General features: G+C 48.6%; 1 protein-coding gene across 2 annotated transcripts in view; it reads left to right on the plus strand.

The window, feature by feature from the left end:
* igdcc4 (immunoglobulin superfamily, DCC subclass, member 4) overlaps positions 1–14,270 on the plus strand; it is a 48,865-nt gene extending 34,595 nt beyond the window's left edge. The window contains exons 7-20 of one of the 2 annotated variants that reach the window (XM_066701251.1): positions 383–793; positions 984–1,148; positions 1,391–1,528; positions 1,764–1,937; positions 2,171–2,404; positions 3,972–4,076; positions 4,264–4,447; positions 4,546–4,673; positions 5,316–5,486; positions 5,757–5,894; positions 8,418–8,523; positions 9,704–9,914; positions 11,034–11,198; positions 12,415–14,270. In XM_066701251.1, the coding sequence (XP_066557348.1) occupies positions 383–793; positions 984–1,148; positions 1,391–1,528; positions 1,764–1,937; positions 2,171–2,404; positions 3,972–4,076; positions 4,264–4,447; positions 4,546–4,673; positions 5,316–5,486; positions 5,757–5,894; positions 8,418–8,523; positions 9,704–9,914; positions 11,034–11,198; positions 12,415–12,981 (2,897 nt within the window). In that variant the 3' untranslated portion in view covers positions 12,982–14,270. The remainder of the gene's footprint in view (positions 1–382; positions 794–983; positions 1,149–1,390; positions 1,529–1,763; positions 1,938–2,170; positions 2,405–3,971; positions 4,077–4,263; positions 4,448–4,545; positions 4,674–5,315; positions 5,487–5,756; positions 5,895–8,417; positions 8,524–9,703; positions 9,915–11,033; positions 11,199–12,414) is intronic. The other variant, XM_066701252.1, reaches the window with a different exon arrangement.
* The last annotated feature ends 6,011 nt before the right edge of the window (positions 14,271–20,281 follow it).

The raw sequence follows: 20,281 nt of genomic DNA on the forward strand, positions 1-20,281 counted from the left end.
TGAAACCCTGCCTTTAGCTTGGAAACCCCAAATCAGCTGAAGAGAGTGAAACTCATATTTGAAGAGATAATAAATTATTGCTTTTTAAATGAAGCACAGACCCAGTTTAACAGTTTGAGTCCCCACAATGCTTTAACTGTACCAGGTCAACACATTGGGTTGCTGTTCATCAGCCTATTTATCAGCTTATGGAAATCTCAACCCTCACAGGAATTATTTCTGTTTAGTGAGGAGGATGGATTGTGTACTTGTACTTAAAATGTATTTATGTAGCTTCCCTACATACTTAGGAAAGTGGACGCAACTAACTGAACGTAGCCACTTAGTTGTCTTGCTCTGGTCCTGTGTGATGCTGATGCTGTGTCTCACCCCCACCCTGCAGCTCCACCGGTGATCTTCCAAACGCCGGAGACGGTCTCCCTCTCCCGGGGCAACACCGCTCGCTTCCTGTGCAACAGCTCCGGGGAGCCCTCCCCCACGCTGCGCTGGCTGAAGAACGGGGCGCCCATCCTGTCCAATGGGCGTGTGAAGACCCAGAGCCCGGGCATCCTGCTCATCAACCAGATTGGGCTGAGTGATGCCGGCTACTACCAGTGCGTGGCCGAGAACAGCCTGGGCACGGCCTGCGCCACGGCCAAGCTGTCGGTCATTGTGCGCGAGGGTCTGCCCAGTGCCCCCCGCATCGTCTCGGCGCTACCCACCTCCAGCTCCACCACCCTGCTGTCCTGGGAGCGGCCAGAGCACAACAGTGACCAGATCATTGGCTTCTCTGTGCACTACCAGAAGGCCGTGGGTATGTGCATCATGCGTCCCTCACAGGCCAGCCCCTGGTCCCTGAGCGCCCCTGGTTCTTCAGGGTCTTATGCAGAGCAGTGTAGTTTAAAAACATAAAGATACGTTTGAATGCATGCCTGCCTTGGGATGTGCTTTGGTCTCTGGTCTGTCTCACCCTCTGCCTCTCCCCCCCTCACCACATGCTGCAGGTTCAGATAACATGGAGTATCAGTTTGCTGTGAACAATGAGACCACAGAGTTCCCGGTGAGAGACCTGCAGCCCAACACAGCCTACACCTTCTACATGGTTGCCTACTCCCCCATGGGCGCCAGCAGGACCTCTGCCTCCGTCACTGTGCACACCCTGGAGGACGGTAAGTGTCTCTTTCTCTCTGTCTCTGTCTGGAGCAGCCAGCTACTCAGCTCCCACAGACCACAGCAGCAGGGAAGTAACAGGGACACGGTGTGCCCTTGCATGACATTTTTTTTTTTGTAGAACAACTTGTATTTTGCTGTAAACACACGAGAAGAAGTGTGGCGGATTTTGTTTGTGCAGGACACTGCCTCTTACTTTGTGACCCCTGATCCAGAGTCTGTGTGTTGTCTCCTCCCGCAGTGCCCAGCGCCCCCCCCCAGCTGTCCCTGCTCAGCACCTCCCCCACAGACATCCGTGTGATGTGGCAGCCCCTGTCCGCTGAGCTGAGCCGTGGCACTCTGATCCGCTACCGCATTGACTACTGCCCCCCGGAGGACGGTGAGTGGCAGGACACTATCCCAGCACTATCAATTATTCAATTATCTCAAAGATGATGATGATGATAACAATAATGCCATAGATTTAAACAGACCATACCTCCCAGTCAAGTCTCTCAACTTCACCTCTACTCCACCTCCTATAACCGCTGTCCACATGTTGTGTGTACTGTGTGTGACCCCCAGGGCGGTGGTGTTGTGTGGAGAGGGTGAGTGTGACCAGGTGTCTCTCTCAGCAGAACAGGTGTATTCGCTGGAGGTGGCGGGGAACGAGACGCAGGTGACGCTGCCCGGCCTGCACCCCAACCGGCTCTATCGCGTCAGGATCGTTGCGGGAACGCGAGCAGGGTTCGGGATGCCCTCCGACTGGACACTGCACCGTACCCCCGACCGATACAACCACAGCATGGGTGCGCTATGCTGAGATGGCACTGCATGGCCAGCCAGTGGTTTTACACACACGCACAAATACACACACACGGCATTCAAAATATCAGTATATGCATTTACACATCTCATAGACATATGGACACGCATTCCCTTATATTACATACTTGTCATGACAACATTTAGAAATTGCGTGCTGGGACACCTCAATCCACTGAGACAGACTAGACTAGACTGACTGTTTCTCCCCCCGCAGTGCTCTTCGCCCCGACGGAGCTGAAAGTCAAAGCCAAGATGGACTCCCTTCATGTCACTTGGCAGCCACCGGCCAATCACGCTCAGATCTCGGGCTACAAGTTGTACTACCGGGAGGCGGAGTTGGAGGAGCCGGCCAATGAGGAGAGCCCTGAGACACCAAGAGGGGAGGGCCGGGAGGGCCTAACCATCCGCCTCAGGAAGAAGGTTAAACAATATGATATCACCGGCCTGGGTGAGTGTGGGCCTCCGGAGACCAATCGAACGCAGTCCGATTATGTATAGCGCCTCACCCTGCCAAGCACTGCCTGAAAGCGCCCCCCCCACCCACCACACACACACACACACACACACACACATACACACACACACATTTCTGAGGAGGGATGCAGTTCTGGTTCACAGGAGACGGTCGGAGGAGCAGCTGTGGCCTGTCTTTTTTTTTTTTCCAGTTTTGACAAATTGATGCGCCAAGGATTGTACTGCTGATATGGCAAGATAGCTCCTAATCCAGCCACATGTCAGCTCTGACAGGCTGCCACGCTTTCACAGATATGAAGTAGCACTCTTATTAGAACCCCCCCCGCCTGCTGGACTGCGCTCTGCACTGATGCGCGCTGCCTGTTAACCGAGCAAAGGAGCTCCTGGCTGCAGCTGAGCAGATGGGCAGGAGAGGAAGGGGTGTACCATGGCAGCAGACCACGGTTAGGGAGAGGCCTCGGGTTGCTCCACACTGTGTCCTACTCTGCGATTGACTTCGCTATCCCGTAGTGAAGTCAATCGCAGAATTGGTGGTTGCTGCTCTGAGCTGTGGAGGAAAATGTGCTGACTGACATGTGTTGAGTGTGTTATAGGATCTGAAATGTCTGCTGGTGTTTTTTCTTCTTAATTAGTTGGGTAGTGCAATCATTATTCCTGGAGTTTTTTTTTTTTTTTTTTTAAGCGAAAGCCAGTAGCGTTTCTAAAGCCCTCTTCCAGTGAGCACTTTCTTAAATCAACTGTAGAAGTGAGGATCTTTTGTCATTCATTATTAATGCAGACCTGCTGTACCTTCACACACTGTTTGTGTTAAGGCTGGCTACAGCTCTTATTCCTAATCTGCATTAATAAGTTCAATTTGCATTAATTATAATTATTAAAGGATTGGTGCACCAAGCAGTGAGGCAATTAGCATCTAGTGGAGTATTCCCTGAGCATTTTATTTTTAATCGCAGCCTAATATCCCTCATTTTGGCCTGAAATGAAACATTTAAATTTAGAGGAAATAAATAAATAAATGAAGTGTTCCAGAAGATTATTTTATCTTTAGGAATTACACATTCTGCAAACCTTGTTTGAAGACGGCTCTCTCTCTAGCCGTGTCAGTGCCTTTCCCTGGCAGAGCTCCACAGAGTTACATCTAGGTCACTTCTGAACTGAAGTTGCCGCCATTCTTGAGAGTCAACCTTCTGCTGTGACCCAGAAAGAATTTGCTTATGCGTTCGCACCACTCTTGCACCCGCTCCTCTCTCTCTCCCTCACACACTGCGTCTCTCCCTCTCACTCTGTCACACACAGTCTCTGAAGACCCACCCAGTCTTTTACCCAGAGGGACCTGGTTAGGGGCAGGTGGGCGGCACACTCCAACTGCGCCTCTCAGATTGCTGCAGCTGATGGGGCTAATAAGTTTGACATGAAGTGATTGACGAGCCCTACGAGAGACTCTGTCCTCTCGGCCTGCTGCCGGTTCTCTGTGGTGCATCCACGAGCCCAGCAAGTCTGACTGCAGCCTGCGACTCTCTCCTTCTCTCTCTCTCTCCCAGTCCCAGACCGGCTGTACGAGGTGAAGGTGAGGGCCTTCAACAAACAGGCGGACGGCTACGCTGCTGTGTGGAAGGGCAGGACGGAGAGAGCACCGGTCACTGTCGGTGAGTAAACTGGGTGCTTCTGTGTTGATCTCAGTGGTGGAATGGCCAACCATTTGACCTGTGAAAAGTCAAGACGTCAAGAGAGGAAGCCAAGCATTGTCCGGACCACAGTTGCATTGGCGCACAGGGCAGGCTGGCTGTCTGTCTGACTGATGTAGGGGGTCTTGTTGTTGGCTGTGCTTTGCAGGTCCTGGGGTGCACAAGCTGCCCCCGCTGCCCCCGAGTGGGATCCAGGCCTCGGCTAACAGCTCCACCACAATCTGGCTGCGCTGGGAGAGGCCCCGCTTCAGCGCAATCAGGATCATCAACTACACTGTGCGCTGCAGCCCCTCTGGACTGAAGAACGCCTCACTGGTCTCCTACCACACCAGGTGAGCCAGACAGTACTATACTGCAACACACCTCACAGTAACAGCGCAGTGCAGTAGCTCAGCAACTCACCTAAACCACCCTATCTCTGTGTCCGTAGCTCTGCTCAGGAGATCCTCCTGGGGGCGCTCAAGCCCTTCACGCTGTACGAGCTGGCTGTGCAGTCCAATGGGCAGGAAGTGGACGGCCCCTTCAGCAAGGTGGTGCAGGAGTCCACCCTCCCGGACAGTGAGTAGCAAGTCAGGACACTCTCGGCCTCTCTCCCTCTTGCTCCTGTTGGATCTTCCTGTCTCTCCCTGAAGACTGCGGCTCCTTCATCACAAAAACATTATGAGCTGTATGCTTGTGATGTGCAAGAAAAGATGTACATGTATGCTTCCGGTGTACCGGTGGAGGTGGCAGAGCCAGCTGTATGGCATTTAGAGATATCTGCAAATTACTTCCTGTTTATTTGGAGATATCTTTAAATCATTTTGAGATATCTTCAAATCACTTCCTGTATGTATCCCAAAATTATCACTTCCTCTTAACTTGTTCATTCATTTCTATGTAACTGAATGAGGAAACAGGAAGTGATAATCTCAGCCAAAATACAGGAAGTCATTTGCATATATCTCTAAATGATTTGCAGATATTTTCAAATCATTTAGAGAGATCTGCAAATAATGTAAAGATATATTTAAAAAGCACCTTATTTAGATCTCTAAATGGTTTGCAGGTATCTCTAAATGATAATTTGGTTTGCCATATAGTTGGTCCTTAGACAGCTCTGTACATGGCTGTGCGAACCAGAAATGAAAAGCACTGGGAGCCAGGGCTGTGTCAGTTTCTGCTGTGACCGCTCAGCTGTCTCACCCCTCTCACCCCCAGGACCCTCCACCCCACCTTCAGAGCTAAAACTCAGCCCCCTGAACCCCTATGCTGTGCTGGTGCGCTGGCGCCCCCCCTTGGAACCCAATGGCATCATTGTGGTATACAGCATCCTATACAGCAGCAACAGCAGCCAGCCGGACAGCCTGTGGAGCTCCCTGACCCGGGAAGGTGAGTCCGCCTGTGGGGCCCTGTGCACACCTGTCCTACACACACCTGCACTCAACATTCCTCGCCATCCCTCTCTTTCCCTCCCCCTCCTTCCTCTGTCTCTCTCTCTCACCCACTCCTTGCTTCTCTCTCACTCTTGCCTCCCCTGTCAATATGCCTTCCTCCCTGTCTTTCTTGCTGAGTCCCCGCTTCACCCTCACTCCTGTACCCCCCTCCGCCCCAATGCCTCTCTCCCTCTCCCTCAAGCCTCTCTCTCTCCCCTTCTCTCAGGGAACATCTTCAGTGCAGAGGTGCAGGGGCTGCAGAGCGCCACCCGGTACTTCTTCAAGATGTCTGCGTGGACTGTGGTGGGGGCCGGTCCCTTCACCCAGGTGAAGGATGTCCACACGCTGCTGGACAAGAGGCCCGGTAACTACCCCCCTGTTCATTCATTTAATTCCTGCGTCTAATTCCAGCAGCGGAATGGTTAAACTTACCGTTCTCAGGATCCGCCAGCGGATTCTTCCTTCCCACAGTCCCACACTAGCCTGCAGCAGAACCTAAAGGAAGATTGTTGTGGCACTGTAGCTTGTGTGCATTGTGCTGGGTAACGGGGCTGCGCTCAGCAGACTGGGGATGAGCAAGCAAACACAGGAAAACTCCTTGAAGGTGTTTGTGCATGAGTTTGAAAAAAGAAAGTATACTATTCCCTCACAAAGCGTCTTCTCAGGAGAGCTTTCTGAGTGGTGCTCTTCAGGGACAAACAAACTGTTGACAACTGAGCTCACCGAGGAGGGTGTGTGGGAATGAGGGGCGCCTCCTCTCGTCAGTGAGAGAGCCACTGCTGGCCCTGTTCCGCCGTCACGTGTGCTGGTTTTCGAAACTAGAGACGGTTGCGTCTGAGCACTGCACGCTGGTCGTGTGCGGCTCTCGGGGGACGCAGCGAAACAACGCGTGTTTCTTGCCATGCTCAGCCGGCTCCAACGAGGCCCTGTGCACTTCCCTCTCCGCAGTCACCAGAGCCGCCTCCCCGAGGTGCCTGTTTGATTGGCAGCTTCTGTGAGTGGGGCAGAGACGAGGCTTTTATCTTTTCACTCACTGTAATTTTATTTTTTTTGTTCTGTGTTTGTTTGTTTGTTTTTTTCTTGGGCCGCGCTTCACTGGTTCCCTGATGGATCATTTTAAACAGCAGCGTGACTCCCAGCTGGGATGGGGGTGGGGGGGAGCGTAGTTAATCTTCCCACATGACAGTGTATTTGTACATATTTTATCATGTGTAGCTTTTCTCCTAAAGCCGTTTGTTTTAGTGCGCTCACACACGCACACACAAGCACACAATCTCTCAGGGTGGCTGTAGGGGGCGCGGTTGCCTCTTGCTCACCCCCTCTTGTCGCGAGTCACAGGTGGAAGGTGTTTGGCCCCACAGCCCCCGCTGAGGGCTCTGCAGGCCAGGATGGGGCTCCATATTAGGGTCCATTACTGCCGAGTTCACTGTGGCTCTGCTGTCAGGGGGTGTCCCAGAAGATGCAGTTGAAAGGGGACCAGCACATGCAGGCCAACACATTTTGCAGTTGATTTTGAATGATGCCCCCCTCCCCCTCTCATCCAACATACAAACATACAACAGTGTCAGTTAAAATAAATATATAAATGAATACATGCATACATTGATACATTCACCCCCTTGGACTTTTCCACATTTCATTGCGTTACAAACATGGGTTTGACTGGGCCACTCCAGGACATTGGGCTTTTTGTTTTTAAGACACTCTGGTGTGGCTTTGGCTGTATGTTTGGGGTCATTGTCCTGCTGGAAGATTAATCTTCTCCCAAGTCCTAGGTCTCTTGCAGACTTCAGCAGGTTTTCTTCCAGGATTTCTCTGTACTTTGCTGCATGCATTTTACCCTCCATCTTTACAAGGTTTCCAAGCCCTGACGCAGAGAAGCATCCCTATAGCATGATGCTGCCACCACCATGCTTCACGGTAGGGATGGTGTTCTCAGGATGATGTGCTATGTTAGGCTTGTGTCAAACGTAGAGCTTAGCATTGAGGCCAGAGGTCTCAGAGTCTCCCACATGCCTTCTAGCCAAGATTTGATCTGAGTTTTTCAACAATGGCTTTCGTTTTGCCACTCTCCCATAAAGGCCACTTTTGTGAAGCACCCGGGCTATTGTTACAGTCTGCACAGTGTCTCCCAGCTCAGCAGTGGAAGACTGCAACTCCTTTAGAGTTGCCATAGGCCTCTTGGTGGCCTCCCTGACTAGTGCCCTCTTCGCCCAGATACTCGGTTCTGGAGGACAGCCTGATCTAGGCAGATTCGCAGTTGTGCCATATTCTCTCCATTTCTCAATAATGGACTTTACTGTGCTCCAGGGGATATTCAATGCCTTGGAAATGTTATTATATCCTACCCCTGATTGGTGCTTTTGAAGAACCTTATTCAGGATTTAATTTGAGTGTTCCTTCGCCTTCATGATGTAGTTTTTGTTAGGAATTGCACTAACCAACTGTGGTGGACTCCATTCAACTAATTACGTGACTTCTAGAGACTATTGATTTCACCACATTTCAATCAGGTGTGTCATAGCAAAGGGGTGATTACTTATACATTCAAGTATTTTCTGTTTTGTATTTGTAATTAATGTAGAACAATTTGCAGATTATATTTTTCACTTTGACAATGGACATTTACTGTGTGGATCAGTGGCAAAAACTCCTGATTAAATCCATTCTGATTTCATGTTGTAACACAATGAAATGTGGAAAATTCCAAGGGGGGCGAACACTTTTGAGAGCCACTGTACCTACATACCACCTGTATTCCTCAAGAAACAATATTTGTAAAAAAAAATAGTAAAAAAGAAAAGAAAAAAAAAGGCTGTAGTACTCTCTAATAACAAGATACTGCTGTTGCCATGGAGATAACCTGTCTCTCTGCCCCTCTCGGCAGACCCGCTGGATGTGCACTCGGTGACGGGCATCATCGTGGGTGTGTGTTTGGGACTGCTCTGTATCCTGCTGTGTATGTGCATCAGCTTCCGCTCCAGCAAGGCCAGGTGAGCGAGTGAGTGGGCAGGGGAGTGAGAGAGCTGGACAGGTGGGTAAGAGTGAGGCAGGGTTGGGTAAATTCCCCAGTTACATTGGCTAAGTTATGTGAATGTTTTGTAGAATAGTGCGTGTGTAAGAATCTGTGTGTGTGTGTAGAAATCCAAGCCACCCAATCAGCATGGGAGAGAGCCAGTGCCAGTGTGCTTAGCTCAGCTCCACAAGGCCCTGACTGACACACAGCCATTGGTGCTTTAAGAGCTGCAGGGATGTATTGCGCACTCTCTATTAAAAAGCTATATACTTAATGAGCAATGAAATCCCAGGATCTGAGAGAATATTTACACTGATGTGTTCTGCAGTACTGATGTACTAAAATTAGCTAATTTGATTGAAATGGTGCTGTTTTGCACATAGCTTTAGGGATGAGAGCTTCCTGTAGATAGCCTGGCTGCACTTACAAGAGATAAAGCCCTTATCGCCATCCAGCACCCTTGATTGAAAATGATGCAGGCGGTTTACAGTCCTGCGCTTGCCTGCCATTCGGTTAATCTCCCCACGCTGGCAGCGGCGGAGCCCCGTGGCCAAGTAGCGGGTGGCGCCGGCGCGGAGCAGGAACTTTGTCTGTAAGACCTCGCTTGCAGCTCCCATCAATTACGGAGCGGTTTTATTTACAATTTGGTCAGAGAAGAACCTGGGAGCCGATCGTATTGCGGAGATTTATTTATGTGTTTAGCGAAAAATATTCTAACATTAATCTTGTTCCTTTCTGACGGATGTAAGTAAAGCCCAGGCGGCAGAGGCAGAGGCCGCATCCCATTAGGGAGATTTCCCATACGTGAACGATTGTCATGATGCCGGGTAGAGTGGCCCGAGAGAGGCCCGGCGGTGATGCTACAGATAGTGGTGTCCGTAAGCTTCCCTGGCAGGTACCATTATCTGAGATTAATTTGATTGTTTCCTCAGCCTTGCTGTAGTCTTGTTTTTGGCCGTACTGCATTACATTATAAACAATCTCAGGAGAAAGGGCTGTGTGTGTATGTGTGGAGGGTGGAAGGAGGAGGGAGGCATCTGGTCGTTAGTATGGGTGAGGCAGTGGACCAGTCAGTAAACTCTGACACCTGCCTGACGTTTTTCCTCTCTTCCTTTCTTCCTCTCTTGTCCCCATGCTGGCCGGGCTGCCCCTCTCAGGGAGTTGTCAGGGGGGCTGGACTCCTCAGCTCTCCCCCCTCAGTACCGGAAGGTCCCAGTGTCCGCGCCTGACTGCCACGAGTTGGAGACGCTGATGTCGCCACGGGCCGAGGACTCCACACTCCCCCTGACCGAGGTCACTGAGCTGACCGAAGAGCAGAGCCTCATGGGGACCAGTTTGGCAGAGGACAGCCTGCCCCTGGAGCCCAAGGTAACTGTGACTTTGCCGCTTGAACCCCGGGCAGAGCTGCAATGTGGGAACACTCCAGTCTGCTGCAGTTTCCCTACCTCTAACTCTCCAATGAACTCCAGATGACTTTGTGTTTTGTTTTTATGGAAGTGGAAGAAGGAAGGAAGAGAGAGAGAGAAAAAGAAAGTAACATGTATTTTCTGGTTCCCGACGGGACCCCAGGGAGCATCATGAAAACGATGCAGACAATTTCCAAATGTAAATAGGGTGTAGGAGGCGTTCTCTGACATGTGTTTTTAACCCTTCCGTCCCTTCAAAGATGAGCAAACACATCTCCCGCTTAATGAGGAGTGGGGAAAAGTCTTCAGAGAGTGAAATGTGCTGGAGACTGTATCGCCATCTTGTTTGAAGGCAGTGTCGGTTTTAACATGATTCATTGATGCCATATGTACAGCGCTGTACACACTCTCAGTGCAGCCCGTGCCCAGCGCTCATTAGCTACTCCCGTTCTAATTAACACCTTGCACAGTAAAGGAAATGAATTCATACTTGCATGCATTATTCACTGAATACATTAAGAATAAAATCTTGTCTGCAATCATCTTTCTTTTTCCATTCTCACAAACAGTGCCGAACAAACAGGGGCTGAGTAATGGTAGAAATAAGGCCCCGTTCGCACATATTTAGCCACAAATACGTTGTTTGACGGCACTAGTCAGAAAGCAGTGGAGTTGTGTTGTTGTGTCTTTATTTTTTGTTTTTGTTTCTGTAGTATGAGGCAGGCCTCAAGACAAACTCCGAGCAGTATAGTGAAATCTGAATTTTTTTATGTCACAAATTAATCCTGCCCGAAAGCGACCCTGCACTCAGTGCTGATTGCAGTCTGTCAGTTGTGAGCAAGGGGGGTCCTTCACTGCAGGCGCATGGACACTGTCATTCTCCCCCCTGCTTGCTGCTTTAATGAAAGGCACTGTCTCTCTTTCTCTCCCCCTCCCCCTCGATCTCTCTCTTCTGCTTCTCCCTGTTCCACTCTCTCTTTGCCTCTCCCTCCCTCTCTCTCTCTCTCTCTCTCTCGTTGTCTTCCTCTCACTCTCTCCTTGCTCTATGCCTCTTCTTTTCTCTCTCTCCCTCCCTCCTCAGCCTGCCTGGAATGGTTCTGTCAGTCGAAACTGGGCCAACAATATTACCAGTTACCGGGACACCATTACAGACGACTGCACTGTGCTCAGCAACGGCCTCCTGAGTCCGTCAAGTAAACGGCCCCCGGAGAGGGCTCTGGACAACCCTGCCTCGGACTGCAACAAGGTGAGAGACCGAGAGAGGAAGAATGAATGAAAGTGGGATACAGACTAACTGGTCACTGTTATAGAGGAACAACCCTGGGCATGCTCTGTGCCTCCTGTCCTGAATGGTGGCTGATGATGGAGGCCCTTCCAAAGGCAGTAACGGCACGGGTTCGATGGTTAATAGTCAGAAACAACCCACAACGCCGTGAGTGCCCCCCTTGCCCCACAGCGTGTAGAAATCAATGGTGTGCAGGCTGTAATTATCCCAGAGCAGTGCGCTAGGACAGCAGTGTTTTTCAAAAGCTAATTAGAATGTGACATTTGTAAAGCAGATTAGCCTCCCCCTCAGTTCCGCAGTGTGTGAGAGGTGTGAGGTAGCGAATGAATCGCTGAGAGCAGGATCACAAAAGAAAATTACACATCTTTTCAGAGATGCTAATTGTCACGATATTCAAATTCAGTGCGTTTTTTTGGGGGGGTGCGAGGCACTTAAAAAAAAAAAAAAAAGTATGCTGCACACTTAAACTGCTTAATTATTCAAACAGCAGGCATAAAACATTAAATTCTGTTTTTAATTGTTTCAAATCAAGCATAAATTTGCATGTCATCTATATCAGATTTCTAAGAAACTGTAATGGTGTTACAGGAGCAGGAAAACCCCAGAAGCTAACAGTCACTGGAGGCACTTACTTACTGCTGAAAGTCAAAACGATATATATAAACACCCCTTCCAGTTTATGTTCAGTCTCTCCTGCACGTCTCCTCTTTGTGTCCCTGAAGACCCTGCCCTGCGCTCCAGCTGCGTGGCAGGGGAGAGGGGGTGACAGTGAGGCTCTGTGGGCTCGTAAATCCCATCAGAGAAATTGCCTTCATGGCCGCTCTGTGGCCAGGGTTCATTGCTCCCCTGAGGGCCATCATTTGGTGGAGAAGGGGCATTAAGAGTGACCTGCCATCCTTGAGGTCAGCTCTGTCTGCCCCTCTGGGGATCTGCCAGTACAGACACCATGCTTTACTGGGACTGTGAGCCATTTTATAGAGAATACACTGATCAGGATATTCTCATGGAAGGATTTGGTGGGGCTTAAATTCTCCTGAGCGTCTTTAGTTAAACAACAATTATTCAAACAACAGCACACTTTTATGAATAGATTATTCCCACCTACTTCAGCTGTGTCTATTTTTGACTCTGTGTGATGTAATATGGGTTTTCACGCGCGTGTGTGTCTGTATTGCAGGGCGAGGTGCAGAGCAAGCCCTACTCGGCAGTGGGCTCTAACCAGGTGGAGGCCGAAGTGATTGTGCACTCGGAGCTGTCCGAGCCAGAGGGGGAGTGGGATGGTGAGGGCGACGGCTCCGGCGGGCGACTCTCGTACAGTGACGGTGATGATGACGAGGGCGATGCCACCTCAGCCCCCGAGCAGCTCCCAGAATCCCCTGTGGCACCAGACGCCAATCCTTTGGACTCCCGCATGCCTGCCCCAAAGACGCTGACCAATCACAGCGATGTGAACGGCGACACAGACGGGGAGGAGGTGTTGAACACTGCCAGGTGGAAACACAGCAGGCAGGAGCCCAGCCATGGCAGCAGCAGCGACAACGTCCAGGGGCTCAGCAACGGCTTCCACAGCCCCCCTACTGAGCACCGCGCCGCTCTGGAGAACGGAGACTCTTTCCAGCCCAGCAACAAACATTTCCCCCTGGGCAAGGGCCTCCCGCTGCTCCCCCAGGAGCCCCAGTCACATTTTGCAAACTCTGGTTTCATGAACTCTACCTCAACAGCTCACAACTACTTGTGTCCATAGCCACTGCAAGGACTTCAGGTCACTATGTTTTGGCTTAGGCAAAGGGGGGGGCACTGAGAGGATAATGAGAAACACAGCTGGGCTCTCAATCAGCTGCGTTCTAGTACACTGCATACCCTCTGAAGGAAGAAACTAAAGGCTGTATATACTTGTCTATATGTATATACATTATAGCTATAATTTATTCTTTCGGTTTAGTGATCATTGAGCTGCCAAACATGCAACCCCTGAAACGCAAGAGAGAGCGGGCCATTCTCATCGAGTTCTTAAAAAACACATTCATATACAAGAAAGTTCCTGCTGTTTGATTCAAGGAATTCTCTTTACCTTTGAATGGCATGCAGTGTTGATTTTTCACCACACAGTGTTTGGGGAGGAATGAGGTTTGCTTTTGAATGGACGACAGGATAGAGGTGTTCTGTTTCAGTGGCAGGATTCCTCCCCTGCAGTGATTGCTGCATCGGCGGTCTCGCGCTGTGCCCTTTTCAGTTGACGAGGAGAGGGGAACCTGGCGCGGTTGGTATACAAGCAACACAGATTATTCCTATGAGTTAATTAAGCACATGAATCAAAATCCCCCTTTAGCAGTGCAGTTAATTCCAGCAGCACAGTTGGTGCTGATCTCTGCGGAGTCACTTCCAGCAGCAGCAGGTTTTCCGCCCCCTGCGATGCTGTATCCGGGAGGCAGAGTGACCTCTCGTGCTGGAATGAAAGATGTCTGTTGAAAGGAGCTGCCGTCACCCTTCACCACACTGTGGCTCTCCAAGCGCCACACCCATAACACTCGTCCGGGAAGGGAAACCCAAGAGCCAGCACGCCACCCTGCAGCTTTGATAAGGCGCTCACATTTGGATGACTGCCTAGGAGGCTGCATTGACCCTTGCAGGTGCCACAGCATCGTGCTCTTGCCCCTACCCCTGTGACTGGAGTGCCCCTCCCCCCACCCCCGCTGTCTCTCCGGACACTGCTTCAGTAGTGGACACCCAGCGGTGGAGCAACAGCCTTTATGTACACACTCTGCGAGTGCCTCGACCAGCTCTCACCAACACTGAACCCCTCCAGACTCCAGGCCAGGGGACACACGTTGGCTTCGGTTTGGGTTCAGATGCCTAATATTTTAGGTGCATTTAACCTCTGTACAATTAAGAAAGAAAACTAAATATATGTATATGTGTATATATATATATATATATATATATATATATATATATATGTGTGTGTGTGTGTGTATATATATATATATATTTAAATATATATAATATTTTATATAAATGTGTGTGTGTATATTTATATATATATATATTTATATATATTTATATATATATATATATATATATATATATATATATATAAATAATAATGAAACAATGTTACAAGAACACTGTATTATTATCTTATCCAGCAATTACTTTATATTTAATTTTATAACGTTATGTGTGTTTTAAAAAATTATTTGCATTTTATAATGTTCTCCTCTTTTTGCTCTCGGACAACAGAACTACCTCATGTCTGTACAGGCTGGCTCTCTCTCACTCGTAGGTGTGTCCAGGTAATTGTGTACCTGGTTCTGTACTGCCTTTTCCTGACAAGCAGCCTTCCACAATGGCTTGTATTTAATTCCATCTCTTTTCTTTCCTGGTTCTTCATCCGACTGTCAGCCACCCCATTTCCAATGTGAAGACCATGTTCATAGTAACACTAAAGCATGGGGGAGTTGGTGTGAAGAGCTGGTGCATCACACTTTGTAGTCCCACTTGGTTACATTTACTGGTGCTTTAAGGTTCCACACTTAAATGTGCTTTACAAGTGAGCAGAAACAGGAAGGCCATGGAGCCCCCGAGTATGATTTCACACTAAATGTGAAACATGAGATGAGTTTGTGTGCGTGGGTTATCGATTCTTACACACACTTTTAATCCATAACCACGATTTAATTAACTGTGTCCTTGAATTACAAAACCATTACAATGAAGCATCTGTGCACACAGCTTTCAGTCAGGAACTGAAAAAGTGTGCATAAGATTGAATACACAGTCAAACCCATTTACAATCCATGGCGTTGTAAAATTTAAAACATTGTGGTATAAATACCGTGACAGGGAAAAATTAGGAGTCATGTTTAAACTGACTTTAACACTTCAAACTTTTTCACATTTGGTGTCTTTCTGCTCCTCTGGTGCAGAGAAAGAAGTCCACACGCCCAAGTCAGTGACAATACTATAGTCTTCAGTGCTACGTTGTGATTCGCTATCGTGGGGCAGGAATCCTGTTATCACTGAACAGCAGCCAGTGGGGCGTCTGCCTGGTCTATTCCCCTTCCATCCCCTGATCCTTCATTTCCCCTGACAGCTACTACAAATGGAGTATGTTACATAAACTTGTGGTTCAGGCCCTTTTGCTGTGTTGCCACTCTGCCTGCTTTCAAAGCCCCGGACAGACTCCATTTAGCCCTCTCCCTTCACTCCCTGACGCAGAGTGAAGGTGGAGATGCTGTAGATATGGGTGGTGTTTGCCTTGTTATCACCTGAATGGGCCACCTTCCCAGAACGTCATTGACTCCCTGAGGCCACCATAGCTGACCCTGGGCGAGATATTGAACCTACCCCTCCCCTGGCGAAGCTTTATTGGGAAACGGCGCCACCTTAAATTCTGTGACCAGGCAGGTAGATTAGCCAAGCTAAAATCTGAAGGGCCCTGTATGTGACGTTGTGTTTTTTCTACCTCCTCTTTGAGCCTCTGCCAGTAGAGGGCGTCACCCTGGGTGCAGTCGGGGGGAATCACATAGTTTCTCCTCAGCTGTCAGTCATCTCATCTTCTCTGACCCCCCTGTCCGCATTGGTAACCACCCAGATACAGACATTTTAAATACAGCTGAAGCCAGTTTGAAATGTGGTTCAGTTAACACCACATCCGAAGGCTGATTTTTTTTTTTTCTGTACATATAAGTGCTGACATTGTTCGGACGAGACAGAACGGTTTGTAAAGCTTCTGAGGAGAACACAACTTCCTTTTAAACCTTTACTATTATTATTATTATTATTATTATTATTATTATTATTATTATTATTTCCATAGTATTTTAAAATCAAATAATTTAAGAGATGTTTTTTGTTTTTGTTATCTTTTGTTTTTAAGAAATGTCAAAATGCATACATTTGTGATGCATTAAAGTTAATGTTGTTGTAATCTTGACATTTAAACTCAGCATTTGCGGCCTGTGGTCCAGGAGGCGGGATCGCTGACCTCTGACCTCGGCCTGCTCGTTGGCGCCTGGCCTGCCAAGCGCTCACATTCAGGATGACTTCAGTGGTCAGGTCACTGCCTTCAATTACTGCACATGTGCCAGGATGGTCCTAATGGGGGGACTGACTGTGACTGGCACACCTTACATACTGACTGCATCTGTCACTTCAGGTGCACACTGCCTCTCCCTCTCTCACCCCTCTCTCCCTCTCTTGTATGGATCGACTCTCTTTTCTGGTGTACAGACTCTTTCCTTCCTTGCATCTACAGACAGTCTCTGTCTGTCTCTCTCTCTCTCTCTCTCTCTCTGTCTGTCTCTATCTCTCTGCTTTTGTATGGACGGTCTCTCTGCTCCTGCGTACAGGGTGTTGTCTGACCCCTTGTGTGCTGGCTGTGACGGACGGACCTGCCCCTCTTCCCCTCTGTGAAGGCCTGTCTGTCCTCCTGTTTATGGACTGGGCCTGCTCGTGCTGTTCGTGGTCTGTATATGGATGGTCTCTGTCCTGGAGGGGTACAGACAGCGCCAGAATCAGCACTCAGGGTTGGGGGGGTCTGTTCAAAGATGTCATTGCTACTCATGGGGGGAGCAGCACAAGACAGGGCAAGCAAAGGCTGATATTGATAGCAATAGCATCCAAGCAAAGTTCAAAGGTCAAATCATTTTCATTATGATAATATTTTTCAATGATTGTGTCAATGTAAAAACACTGATGTATGCCGAATCTGGTAGTTTACTTCTGCCTGGGACATCAGGAAGTAAGTCCGTGTATCCAGACTGAAGGGACAAAAGACATCCATTTTCCTCCTCTTGCTGCCTAGCCTGGGTAGTGACCGGGGAGATGGCCTTACTGATTCAGCCTTACTTGCTTTTGCCATGGCAGCGCGGTGGCAGTAGTCTGTGCCCTGAGGACTGTGCTGTGCATATTCCAGCCTTCCTGGGAACTGGTGCATTGTCCGTCTGTGCAGATCCAGACAAGGCAGCATTCACAAAACTGCCTATATCATAAGGAACGTGTGCTACAATGTCAGTGGGGTTATTTTATATTATTGCTTTCAGTTTTGTAGATGCCGTGTCTACCTGGCCCTGGTCTTGGTCAGGAGTCGGTCTGACTTTTCAATGGTGCAAAGCAGAGTCTGTTTCTTTCCTACAGATATGCAAATAACTTCAGTGACTGCAGATTTTCCTTTTTTTGGTTGTCTGTTTGTTTGTCGTCTCTCTATTTGTTTATTTTGTTTATTTTTTTGATGCAGCGTTTCTCAGTAGAATACCTCAGTTGTCAGTTACTTTAATTTAGTCATTTCTCTTTTGGTAATACCATTTCCTTAACACTGCACATTAATGTAACGCAAGAGGTGAGAAAGAAGAATAAAAGAAAAGGAACTATGATAAAATACTACAATAAAACAAACCCTGGAATAAAACGTTTTTTTTTTATATATATAGTTGTGTATGTGGCCTCGGTGAGAGATCTCGTCAGTGTGAAAGTGAGTTTGATTTGTACTCTACCTACTCTAAATGAATCCAGAGGCTCAGAGAGAACTACTGGAACAGCCTGGTCCGAGGAAGGAAATACCTCAGTGGGCCCAGCAGGGACAACGTCACAAGTGGTGCCAACTGGAGACCCCCTGTGGCAGCGGGAGGCTGGGGCTTATGGGCAACTCTCCAGAAGCAGTAGCATGATGCAAGAAAATAAAAGTTTTACTAAAGAGTACCAAGGGTCATGTCACGTCTTGCTCCCCAGCACAGCGAGCTGGCTGCACCTAGAGATGTCTCCTTACCTGCCATACGTGAGGAACAACAACTTTGTCGCACCTGGATGCCTCTGCTTAATTGGCCGAGTGCAGGATTCCAGTTCTTGTCGACGCTTGGCTGTGAAGGAGGTTTTGTTTTGTTTTTTACATATGTATTTACAGTCGAGGTCAATACAAAGTGAGAGCTACCATGACTACATGCCTAACCCTGTGAACTCTGGCCACACAAGGTCAATCGGTAGTCTGCAACACTAATGGCAAAATCATTTCTATGGCTGTGTTCATTTAAAGATTCAGTGAAGCGTGGAAAAAGGTGGGATGTTGTTTCAAAGTAAACTGGGTTTCCTATTGGTTTTTGATTACTTCCCTTAATTAAAAATACTAATGTATTAATTCTGCATTCAATGTGCGGGCTTCTTTCCGTAAGTGTGTGACCCTGGTCGTCGTGTATCTAGTTGTGGTACAATACAACACGGCATGCAGACGTATTTCATAGTTTCTCATCTGCAAATGTGAACCTGTACAGATACAAAAGACAACACGTGACTGGCTTTGGCAGGTGAAGTTGGCGTGTCTCCCGGATACAGCGCCAGAAGTTGGGGAAGTGTTGCAATACTGCTGTAAATGGTCACAATGGTGGCACACTGTCCTCTCACCACTAGGGGGCGATGAGTGGGCGGCACAGATGAGCCGGACTGTGGCCCTCTGAGTGAGCAGAGAATGAACACATTGGAAAACTGGGCAGCCAGTTCCAGATCACCGCAGTAAGATGAGTTGTGCAAAAGCCTTTGGCTGTACAGCTCTGGAATTGTCTCCTTTAATTGACTTTGTCTTTGATGAATGATACCTCCTGTTTTTGTCATCCCAGAAGTCTTGTGTGTGTGTGCGTGCATGCATGTGTGTGCTCTTTGCTTATTTTAAATTAATGCACATGATCGCTTTGCAAGCTTTTTCTCTGGTGTGATTTTAGATGAAGATGATTTATTGGAGCGTGTTGTAGTGCTGGCAGAGCAGTACATTGGGTGCAGCCTGCTTTGCACTTCCTGTCTGTCTCCACTGTGCAGAGGAGGCCGGAGTCTGGCTGACACAGGACTGTCACTGTGCTCCAGCGTGATCCCTGAGCAGCTTCAGCAGGGAGCTCTGACTGCTGGCCCCTGCTGACTGGCTCCTTGTTAGCAAGAGGATGGTACCTTCAAACAGCAATTACCGTGCTGAAAAGCCAGTTAACCCCTGACCAGCTCCAGAGCACTGCCTTTGAGAATGAGGACCTTTAGTAAATGAGTCTGTTTTTAAGTCTTTCTACTACTTTTATATATATAATATATTTGAATTGTATTTCCCATATCCTATCCTGATGTCCAGTACTGCTCTGCTCCTCAGCCCAGCCCAGAGTCTACAGACTTGTGTCTCCTCTGAAAGATGGGCAGCTGTGGTCAGAGAAATGACCTGACATAGAGACACACTGTATTTCCCAACATGGGGAATGAAGAGCTGTGTTCAAAAGGGAAGGCTAGGGGCTGTGCAGTGTGAATGTGTGGGACTGGACTGGTTATGCAGTGCACTAGCAGACCTTTCAGTGCATTAACCTCTGAGCAGACCTATGAGGTGCTTCCAAAGCCCTGGACACTCTGGAAGATCAGGTTAAAAAAAACAAAAGATCAATCTGTCTCCATCACTCTCCGTTTTCTGAAGCGTGTTCAGCGTGCAATTGAACGGATGCACAGAGTTTCTCACAGGGTCCCTGCAAATTAACTTGGAAAAAAAGCTAAACAAAAACAACTCAATCTTAACACGTATCGCAGAAGATCCTGATTATGTCTGATCTGAGTATTACCAACCCAAAAGGTAACCAGTAAAGGATGTTCTCAATAAGTCTTAATTAACAGCCAAGACACAACCAGCAAGCCTCCACTCCCCTCCTCTCTGCACACTTGCCTTGGTATACTGCATGGCATTACCCATGTGAGTGGGGCACACATCCAGCCCAGGGCAGCGGGCTTTCAGGCAGGCTCCAGTGCTCACTCGGACACATGGGTAGGACAGGGGACACACCTGGCAGGATGTATACAAACTCTGAGCCGGTGAATCCTCTCCCTGCTCCCTAAGATACACTGCCAGGCACGGTGCTGTTCGCAACAGCAGACGACGACAACAACAATATCAGAGAAGCCTATTATTATTCCATGAGCGTTCCTGTTCTTACTGCAAATGTCAGCAAAAGACAGAGAGATTACCAGGCAACAACATAAGCCTTCTAGACCCCTTCTCAAGAGTGATCCAGGGAGGGCTAAAAATACCCTCTCAA

Source organism: Amia ocellicauda, chromosome 4 (genome assembly GCF_036373705.1).
Source record: "Amia ocellicauda isolate fAmiCal2 chromosome 4, fAmiCal2.hap1, whole genome shotgun sequence".
In the NCBI taxonomy this organism is placed as follows: domain Eukaryota; kingdom Metazoa; phylum Chordata; class Actinopteri; order Amiiformes; family Amiidae; genus Amia; species Amia ocellicauda.